This window comes from Notechis scutatus, chromosome 5 (assembly GCF_049901735.1).
Source record: "Notechis scutatus isolate UNSWTSFEM ecotype Mainland chromosome 5, rNotScu1.2, whole genome shotgun sequence".
Lineage (NCBI taxonomy): Eukaryota > Metazoa > Chordata > Lepidosauria > Squamata > Elapidae > Notechis > Notechis scutatus.
Window position 1 is genome coordinate 18,110,349 of NC_142013.1, and position 11,061 is coordinate 18,121,409.

Genomic DNA, 11,061 nt, shown 5'->3' on the forward strand with positions numbered 1-11,061 from the left:
AATGGGAGAAAAAGAACTGATATAATGGGATAAATTAAATCTATGTAAAAATTTCACTCTCCTGGATCTTCTCTTTAAAAATTCAGAAATGTTGACTCTAATCAGCTTGTAAAATAATGAAATCCAAATATATCAATCTGGGAGGAAAAGGAGTGATAACATTGGAATACCATGATTTCCAACCTGATAAATTTAAATGACAACATCTGAGCCATTGCTCTGTCTATTCCCAGGTTTCTCCTTGTTTCTCTTAGCCTGGCATTGGAAATAGAAATTAGCCCCATAAATTTGCCATGGACAAAGTTGCATATACATTTAGAGATGCCCTGTTGAACTGTGACTTTTGAGGATGCCAGTTAAATCTTATCCCTTTCTCACCACCTTGATCATTTCAAAACCAAAATGGAAGAAAAGATGCTGTCAACATTTTAAATGAAGATTCAGCTACACTCTTCTTGCCACCCAAGAACTGATCTAGCTAGAAAGGTGTCCTATCATAGAACAAAACATGGTTTTAATTTATATAATGAAGAATTGAATCAGTTTGGTACAGTGGTAACAAGATGCAGCAAAGGTCCTGATATCCCAACTAAAACAGACCTGGGTAGATAAATGTTTATGGTAATTCTCTGTCATCCAGGTCATGACTGTCCCAAAGGTGTTTTCAAAAGGCAACTGTACCTTCAGAGTACTAACAACCAGATGTCTTCAAAGAATATGAATCTTTCATTGCCCACCATTCAGTTGAAATTGCAGAAGCTTATTGAAAGAAAGAAATGTCTTTGAAGATGCAACATTATTTTTTTTGATGCAACATTATTTTTATTTGCATAGCTTGGTGCTGTGATTTGGATCAAAATGATGAGAGGGAAGACAGTCAATCATTTGCAATGCTTGAGGTTTCTGCTACCTCCCTTATGTATCTCCAATCTGGACTGTTTCAAGAGGTATCACCAGAGGGTACGGTTACCTTGTAGTACCACATTATGCACAAACACACCATTTGTTGTCAAGGTACTATTTTCATTATAATTAACAGTCTTTGAGAATGTATAGCAAAAGTATATTTATAGGTGAGGAAACATGTATCAACCATTAACAGCAGTAAAAAGCCACATCATTGAGTGCTGTGTCATCACTAATGCCCTGTGCATCCTCCACCCTTGTTTTCATCCCACATATGCCAATTGAGCAGCGATCGCTCCAGGGGCCAAATTTACCCCAGTTAGTGCCAAAGCCTATCAGGTTGGCACCACGACTGCATTTGAACCCAATGTTGTTTACTGCTGTATCATCAAGTATTTTTTGATGTGGTTCCACTCTCAGGGCAAAAGTAATCAGATAACCTCCAGGGCAGAGTCTTTTTCTGGTCCAGGTTCCCCACCTGCCAAAAAAGACAATGATACATAACCATCTCTTCAGTGTCTAAATTAAACACTTGTCATCAGTCCAAGAGATTCAGGCACAATGGCTAAACTCTTGAGCTAAGAATCAAGCAAATATCTAGTTTTTGCTTTTGTTACATAATTCTGGTTCAAAATTTGATAGTAAACCTAATTCTTTGGTGCTAACGTAGGGGAAAAAATGGAGGAAAGGGGTCTTTTGGCAGATGGCATAAACCTCTAGGGTTCTTCCCTTGATCTGTTCCCCAAGACTTCTCCTAATTCATGTCATGTTCAAACTCCATTATAGCAGAGGCTTCTCCTATTGCAAATCGTCTTGCACTATTCTAAGCACCATTTCCCCTGCTTTTTTCCTTCTATTATTCTTGAATGAATGAATTACCTACTAATGAAGAAGTGAGTCATTATTCAGCTTGCAAGTCCCCTGTGGAAATTCAGTGCCTCATCTTCTCATTGGAAGTCTGAGTTCTATCTCAGTTTTCCTTGTTACTTTAAACATGGTGTTCCACAGGAAAACAGAGTTCTTCTTCTGGCTGCCATGTGGCCCTTTCCCATGTTTTATTTGGGGAGAAAGGATTGTGCAATAAAAAAAAGTTGAAAGAACATCTCATATGTCCAATGCTGCCCTAATCCAGATTTGGGGCATTTTGACTGCTGATACCTTCATTTGCAATTGATCTAATTAAATCATCTGATAAATAGATAAAAGGTATTGCAAATGATATATAGTTACTGTTGACCAGGAATCTCGAGAAAGCCTAGAAGGTGGGTACATGCAGATTATCCCTACAGATTTCTTAAGTCATGGAAAGTCATCAGGGGAACACACAATGTGCTGAGACACCCAAGAACACCCAGTGTCCTTAAGAAACCACCCCAAACTACAAGAAGTATCAAGAATATCTCTAGTTAATTTTGTTTTAGTGTATCTATCATGTACCAGCCTAGTTATCTATTGAGTACCAGCCTTTCTGGGTGACATTTTTATCCCTTGTGTGCCAGCTTTGTTGGGTGGGTTATGTATGTTACAAAAAGTATAAAACCAGCATTTAGTGTTACTCGGGTTTTCTTTTCTTTTAAAGAGCCCATCGTTGTTCACCTGAATGAACACTTAAGCTTAAAGGCACCCTCTGGTCTCTTGTCTATATTTTCACAACCATACCTCAGAACCGGCATAACATGTTCATCATTCTTTAATCATTATCTTTGTTTAACAACCCCATAATCCCTTGCGGGGTAGAATCTCGGCAACTGAATGGACCTAGCAGAGTGTTTACTGGCTGGATGCCCTTCCTGACACCAAAGTGGATATTTATTTAGTAGATATATTCTCATTGTGCCTATAGAGAGAAATATCTGCCTCTACCTGGGATCAAACTTACAGCCTTTTGATTGTGAGGTCAGCGTTCCACCTCTAGGCCACTGCATCAGTCCTTTCATCATTCTTTACTACACCAACAATAATTAGTATAGTGACAGAATATCCTGGAATTTGATTTTGAAGAGCTGTGTCGAGGATTCGAGTATATGACATCCATAGCAACCACCTCCTGTTCTTCATTAACAGCATTTGCACATGTAACACAACACTGCAGTCTTTGTCTCCTCACAAAGAGAGTTATAGGGAAGGCAAATAGATTCATGAAGTGCACAATGGAGAAGTATGAGGGAGACTAAAGTCCACAACGAGTCTTGTTGGAGTAAATGCATGCTGGGAAGAACAATGTAAGGGAGCAAAAGAGATACACTTACTATGGCCCACAAACTATTAGTTACACCACTGCACAACTCAGGAATACAAAAGAGTATAAATAAAAATAAATAAAAATAAAAATAAAAGGAATACAAAAGAATACAAAAGAGAATACAAAAGAGACCCCAGCCTAGTTGAAAATTACAGACCAATCTCTTTATGCTGCGTCACCTGTAAAGTCATGGAATCAATTATTAACCAATCCATCATCCTGCACTTAGAGACAAACAACCGACTCTCTAATAAACAATTTGGTTTCAGAAAAAAACTATCATGTAATCTGCAACTCTTACACTGCAAAAACATATGGACTATACAACTCGATCAGGGCAAAGCAATAGACACAATCTACATAGACTTCTGTAAAGCCTTTGATTCAGTGGTACACGACAAACTACTACTAAAACTAAAATCTTATGGTACCTCTGGACACCTACATAACTGGATAGAAGCATTCCTGTCAAACAGACAACCAATGGTCAAAATTGGGAGCGTCCTATCAAATTCTGTACCTGTCAACAGTGGTGTCCCCCAAGGCAGTGTTTTAGAACCAACTCTCTTCATACTCTACGTAAATGACCTCTGTGATCATATTAAGAGCAACTGTGTTCTCTTTGCTGATGATGTAAAGCTATACAACACCACAGACCTCAATATTACCCTCCAAAAAGACCTTGACTATGTATCAGAATGGTCAATCAAATGGCAACTTCAAATCTCAACAAATAAATGCTCTGTCTTACATATTGGCAAAAAAAAATCAGAAAATAAAATACAAGCTGAATAGTCAAGACCTTGTTGATGATCCAAACTCTGCCAAGGATCTTGGAGTATTCATCTCTAATGATCTAAATGCTAGAGCCCACTGTAACTACATAGCCAAAAAGGCATTAAGAGTTGTTAACCTAATCCTACGTAGCTTCTTCTCTGGTAATAACACACTACTAATTAGAGCATACAAAATATTTGCTAGACCTATACTTGAATACAGCTCATCAGTCTGGAACCCATATCATGTATCTGATATTAGCACAGTTGAGAAAGTCCAGAAATATTTCACAAGAAGAGTTCTCTGCTCCTCTACTCATTGCAGAATACCTTATGCCACCAGATTTGAACGTCTAGATCTTAACTCATTCTTTGCATCCATCTTCACGCAAAAAGAAACTATAGCTCAACCCACCAAAAACATAAGTGTAAAAGACAGACCAGAAATAAAAGTTAAAATAAGCAAAAATATAGTAAGATAACACCTGTCTAATCTTGATGAAAACAGATCACTGGGGCCTGATGGATTACATCCCAGAGTTTTAAAGGAGCTGGCAGAGGTCATCTCAGAACCACTGCACTATATCTTTCAAAAATCCTGAAGCACCGGGGAACTACCAGAGGACTGGAAAAGAGCTGATGTGGTTCCCATCTTCAGAAAAGGAAAAAAAAAAACAGACCCAGGAAATTCTAGACCAATCAGCCTAACATCAATACCTGGGAAGATACTGGAAAAGATAATAAAAAAACAGATCTGCCAACATCTAGAAACAAGTAAAGTAATAACTAGCAGTCAGCACAGGTTTGTTAAAAACAGATCATGCCAAACCAATCTTATTTCATTCTTCAACACAGTGACTAAATTAGTAGACCAGCAAAATACTGTGGGCATAATATATTTAGATTTCAGCAAAGCATTTGACAAAGTAGACCACAACCTACTTCTTAGTAAGCTAGAAAAAAGTGGAATAGATAGCACCACCACTAGATGGACTCGCAATTGGCTGGCAAACCGTACTCAATGAGTAGTCCTTAATGGGTCTAAGTCTACATGGAGGGAAGTAAGCAGTGGGGTGCCACAAGGTTCAGTCTTGGGCCCAGTACTCTTCAATATCTTCATTAATGACTTAGATGAGAGAATAGAAGGGGAACTTATCAAATTTGCAGATGATACTAAGCTGGCAGGAATAGCTAACACCCAAGAAGATAGGCTCAAGATCCAGATGGATCTTGATAGACTAAGAACACTGGGCTGTATCTAACAAAATGAAATTCAATGTAGAGAAAAGTAAAGTCCTACACTTAGGCAAGAAAAAACAAAAGTACACATATAGACTGGGTGAAACCAGGCTCAATAGCAGTAGCTGTGAGAGGGATCTTGGAGTCTTAGTGGACAACCAGCTAAATATGAGCCAGCAGTGTGCAGCAGCAGCCAAAAAAGTGAATGCAATCCTAATTAGTATTAACAGAGGGATACAGTCAAGATAAAGGGAAGTAATAATATCACTCTATAAAGCCTTAGTAAGACCACACCTAGAGTACTGCATCGAGTTTTGGTCACCACATTATAAAAAAGATGTTGAGACTCTAGAAAAAGTACAGAAAAGAGCAACCAGGATGATTAGGGGACTGGAGACTAAAACATACAACGAACGGTTGCAGGAACTGGGCATGGCTAGTCTAGTGAAGAGAAGGACTTGATAGCAATATTCCAATATTTGAGGGGCTGCCAGAGAGAGGGGCTGCCAGAGTTGATAGCAGTATTCCAATATTTGAGGGGTTGCCAGAGAGAGGAGGGGGGTCAAGCTATATTCCAAGGCACCTGGAAGGTCATACAAGGAATAATGGATGGAAACTGAACAAGGAGAGATTTAACCTGGAAATAAGGAGAAACTTTCTGACAGTGAGAACAATCAACCAATGGAACAGCTTACCCTTGGAAGTTGTGGGAGCACCATCGCTTGAGACTTTCAAGAAGAGATTGGACTGCCATTTGTCAGAAATGGTGTAGGGTCTCCCGCTTGGGCGGGGGGTTGGACTAGATGACCTACAAGATCCCTTCCAACTCTGATTATCTGTTATCTGTTAGAAAAACTAGAACTATGCCACCTTCGGTCCGATCTAAATATAGTATATAAAATCATACATTGCAATGTCCTACCTGCAAATGAATACTTCTGCTTCAGCCATAACAATACAAGAGCACACAATAGATACAAACTCAAGGTTAACCGCACCAAACTTGATTGCAGAAAATACGACTTCAGCAACAGAGTGGTCAATGTCTGGAATACTCTACCTGACTCTGTGGTTTCTTCCCCAAACCCCAAAAAATTTAACCTTAGACTGTCTACTATTGACCTCACCCCTTTCCTAAGAGGCCTGTAGGGGGCGTGCATAAGCGCATCAATTGTGCCTACTGTCCCTGTCCTATTGATTGTTTGTTTTTCTTATACGTATCCATCTCATGTATTCAAAACTATGTTTATACTTATACCTGTTATCTTGTAAGCGATTGACAAATCAAATAAATAAATAGTAAATAAATAAATAAATAAATAAATAAATAAATAAATAAATGAAAAGCATCAGCAGTTCATTCAGAGAGGTGATCTCCTTCCCCAGTCTTCATGACAACAAAATGAAATATAATAAGAAAATCAGCTACTCACGGTCCAACTCTAGACTCAACTACTGTGCTATCATTACAGTACAAACGGATTCCATTCAGAGCTGTATTGTCTCCTAGCACTTGGCGTTCTTCCACCTAAGAAAATATGACCTTGTTAAAGTTCTAGATCAGCCTTTTTCTTCTTGCTGTCCTTCAGATTTCAATTCTCACAAATGCCAACATTTACCCTTAAGTATTAGACAATGTTAATAATAATAATTAATAAGTATTAACAATAATTTTATTATTAATAATAAGTTAATAATAATAATTAATATTAAGTGTTAGACAAAGTTCAAAGGCACATAAAAATGCAAGTAGAAAAATAGGGACCACTTTGGTGGGAAGGTAACAGTGTTCCATGCGCCTTCAGCATTTAGTCATGTTGGCCACATGACCACGGAGACGTCTTCGGACAGTGCTGGCTCTTCGGCTTCAAAACAGAGATGATCTCTGCCCACTAGAGCCGGAAACAACTAGCATGCATGTGCGAGGGGAACCTTTACCTTTACTTTATTAGACAATGAATTGGATGAAGATTAGATCTGCTGCACAATATTCCACTCCAAACTCAATGCATTCCTTTAATTATAGAATCAAAAGTACAAAGCATCAACACAATTGCTTCTAGACTGCATTTCTTGGCAGATAAGCTGAAGGACTAATTGCAAGAGAATATTTAGAAGTAAAGGAGCATCAGAAAAGTAAACTTTTACCTTCAGGGAGAAGCCATAAGCATAGCCATAAGAGCAAAATGAAGCTGGACCCCATTCACCCCAGGTACCCCCATTTGGCACACTGAGCACGGAAGAAAACGTTCGTGATTCGGTATTCCACATGCAGCAGGAGATAGTCAAGAGAAGAGTGGTGCTGGCAGAGAGATCCATGGAAACCACTCTGCTTTTTGAAACAGAAAAGTCTTCAGATATTGCAACGTCCTAGAAACCGGAAATCAGTCATAAACTATCTGCAATACCACCCTCATGAAATCATGCTTTTCAATTCTTTTGTTTTGTGTCTTTGCATCACCCTGAATTCCAGGGAAGTGCCTGGATTTGATCTTGCAGTTTTCTTGAAAAGATTTTAGAAATGGTTTCTCGCTGCCTCCTTATTCCTAGAGCTGAGATAGCGGGACCAACCTAGTTGGCTTTCTACCTAAGATATGACTAGGGCCAGGGGTGGGATCCAACAAGGTTAACTACCAGTTCGGTCATTTACGAGGTTCGGTGATTTACGATGTGCTTCCCTGCACGCTGCCAGCATGCGCCTGTAAATCGTCATCAGCATGCTGCATGCAGAAAAGCAGCCTTTCAAAAAGCCCTTTTTTCCTGCTTTTTTAACTGCAGCTGTGCCTCGCACGGCAGCTGAAGTTGAAAAAATCAGCAAATAAAGGTCAGGTAAGAGCCCAGGTGGGCGGGTGGGCAAAAACATAAGCAGACATAGAACCGGTTCTATATCTGCTGCTCTTCAGAGCTACCGGTTCTACAGAGGTGGACAGAACCAGTAGAAACTCACCCCTGACTAGAGCACCAGTCAGTCAACAGCCTGCTGTCTTAACCGAATCTTCACAATTAGCAACTTAGAGGGTTTCTGGGTTATAGCAAGAAACCAGAACAATAAACTCAAATACATAATTTTCTTAATCTCACAGAAATTTTAATTCCTACAAAATCAGTCTGAGTTGCTGAGCTGAGACTGAGAAAGCTATGCCAAGAAACAATTTGTATTATTTCCATAATTTGTACAATTTGTTGCAAGCCAAAATGCATTCCATCCTTTCTGTTTATCTCCTCCACGTTGCCTATACTGGAAATTTCAGACACTAAAAGTAACAAAAAGATGTAATTAGACAAATGATCTAACTTTGATATCTGACTTTTAGAAACAAACAGAATCTAACTTTGGAATGAGAGATGAAAGCAGGCTGGTCATGAAGGAGGGAATTTATATATAACATTAGCATATGACAGGTAACATATTACAAAATATAGTATTCATACTAAACACCACAATAAATAACCCCCAAAAGTAGTAAATATATAATCACTGGATGATTTTGAAACAGTCCCTCTCACCTCAAGTTTCCTGCCAAGACAGTTGGAAAAAAAATGAGGAATCAGCTCCTGAATAGAATGAGTAAAAATAAATAAATAAGTACTTTGCCTGGCCCTTTTAACTGAGTAAATCCTGCTTTTGGACTCTATGAAAATGCCTATAACTTCTAGAAGGCCAGTTTACTTTCTGACATGTGGGTTTTATTCGGATTGGTCTTGTCCGACTTTGTACATAGGGCAGATTGCCAAGCCAGTCATTTTGCAAGTGTGCCTGTTAAATGTTTTCAACATTCCAAATTCGCACATGCACATAAAGATTGTCTCTTGCTCCCTTAATGCTGCTTTTATCCTTTCTTACTCTGTAGCTTTTCTCTTTCACATTCCATAGACCCTTTAGCCTTGTCTTTTTCTTTGTTCTTAGTCTCTCCCTTTTTGCTTTTACTTTTTCTTTGCATTAAGTTCTTAGTCTCTCCCTCTTTCTGAAATGTGAAAGGCATCTCTCGCTTTTGTGTTCACACTAATATTTAGAGCAAGAACAGTTATCCATATTCCACTAGAACCACCCGTATTTTCTTCTCTTCCAAACAACTAGATGGATGTAATTCTGACTCAATCGCCCCTGGTCTCCTTTGACTGCTCTCTGCAGCTATACTTACCGTCTTCCTGCAGTTAATTTTCCGAGAGCCAGGATGGGAAAGACTTTAAATGGAGGACTGGACAAGAAAAAGGGGCAGGGTCATGAAACCTGAGCACCTTCTGTATACTTCACTGGATGGAGCCAGGAAATTAAAAAAAAACATGATTGTGTTTGCTATCCGAAAATAAGGTACAATTTATTTGCATTATGTTTATTAAAGATACTGAATTATAAAACTGTAAAAACAAACCTTTCAGTAGCCATGGGTCACACGTAACATCAGGAAGGGTATTGAGAAGCCCCATATTGAGCATGGTAGTGATCATGATGACAACAATGAAGAAGAAGAAGAAGAAGAAGAAGAAGAAGAAGAAGAAGAAGAAGAAGAAGAAGAAGAAGAAGAAGAAGAAGAAGAAGAAGAAGAAGAAGAAGAAGAAGAAGAAGAAGAAGAAGAAGAAGAAGAAGAAGAAGAAGAAGAAGAGGAGGAGGAGGAGGAGGAGGAGGAGGAGGGAGGAGGAGGAGGAGGAGGAGGAGGAGGAGGAGGAGGAGGAGGAGGAGGAGGAGGAGGAGGAGGAGGAGGAGGAGGAGGAGGAGGAGGAGGAAATAGGATTGGGGCCACTATTTGTGAAATAGAACCTAGAGATATTTTGTTGTCTCTTCTAGATGTTTATTGTTTTTGGTATATTGTTAGAAATCAGACTATTAATTTCATTCAATAAATTGTGCCTAATGTATCTCCTCCCTTGAAATGTCAGGAAATCAACATGCTAATTTTTAATAATTACAGTCAGAAGAGACTTGGAAATCCCACAAATAATGGGGAGAGGGGCATGAATTGCTTACTTCTGCAATAAGCCATAGTTTGTGCAGCACAACAGAAGTTTACCTAGTGCTAATTCCAACAAATCATTTTATGGGTTACTACCATGTAGCTATCCAGCCATTAGAAAGAATATATTTCTTTCTTTTTACTAAATTGAGTAACACACACAATATTGTGTGTGTGGTATTGAGGGAAAACAAAATTATTAACCATGTGTCCATGCTAATCACATTATTGCATGGTTATTCGAAAAACAGCTGCAGAGATGCAGCAGACTCAACAACTGTGACTATGTGGAATATTTTTTTGTTATGCTAGAAAAGATTTTTGCCTGGAAAACTTGTACATTTCCAAAACTACAAACTCCCTTATATATATATATGGTATTCAGCTTTGTTCAGGTATTTTCCCACGTCATTATAGTTGTGCTTTTAAAGTTGTAGCAATGGTTCGGCAGAATCTCATCTGCCATCATCAGGCTTCTGTATAGTGTTCGTCTGTGTGAACGACAAACACTATACAGAACACTATACAGATGAACACTATACAGAAGCCTGATGATGGCAGATGAGATTCTGCTGAAACATTGCTACAACTTTAAAATCACAACTATTCTTGCCACCATAGCCATTCAATTCTGCAACAATATATCTATGTGGGGTCTTTTTCTCCAGAAGAGTTCACCAAGAAATTCTACTGATTCTATGTTTACTGTTTTTTAAGTTTTGAAATATTGGATTATTAAGGTAGATCTAAAAGAAATGCTAACACTAACTGCTCAACATATGCTTTTTAAACTGATTGACGAAACCAACCGCTGAAATGATTTCTAAAAATCAACTGTCAGAACGAATTGCTGAACTATATCATGGTGAAATAATAATGTCCTGGAAACCTTTTCTAATCAGTTTTAGTCAATCTGCCATATACAGTATAACTTATGACCTGAAGG

The 11,061-nt window shown here is 38.6% G+C and overlaps 1 protein-coding gene across 1 annotated transcript; it reads right to left on the reverse strand.

The window, feature by feature from the left end:
• Positions 1 to 844: 844 nt before the first annotated feature.
• Positions 845 to 7,523, reverse strand: LOC148130381 (vitelline membrane outer layer protein 1-like). The gene is made up of 3 exons (XM_087967674.1): positions 7,312 to 7,523; positions 6,597 to 6,691; positions 845 to 1,384 (listed from the first exon to the last, which is right to left on the reverse strand). Exons 1-3 carry the CDS (start codon positions 7,480 to 7,482, stop codon positions 1,096 to 1,098), a joined length of 555 nt encoding a protein of 184 aa, XP_087823800.1. The 5' UTR covers positions 7,483 to 7,523; the 3' UTR covers positions 845 to 1,095.
• Positions 7,524 to 11,061: the final 3,538 nt, after the last annotated feature.

Bases quoted from the DNA above. Each gene is read 5' to 3' on its own strand.
- LOC148130381 (XM_087967674.1), bottom strand. From the start codon at position 7,482: ATGGATCTCTCTGCCAGCACCACTCTTCTCTTGACTATCTCCTGCTGC. The intron at 6,692-7,311 runs GTAAAAGTTTAC...ATATTTTCTTAG, and splicing joins CTTATGGCTTCTCCCTGAAG to GTGGAAGAACGCCAAGTGCT. The intron at 1,385-6,596 runs GTGAGTAGCTGA...CTTTTTTGGCAG, and splicing joins GTTGAGTCTAGAGTTGGACC to GTGGGGAACCTGGACCAGAA.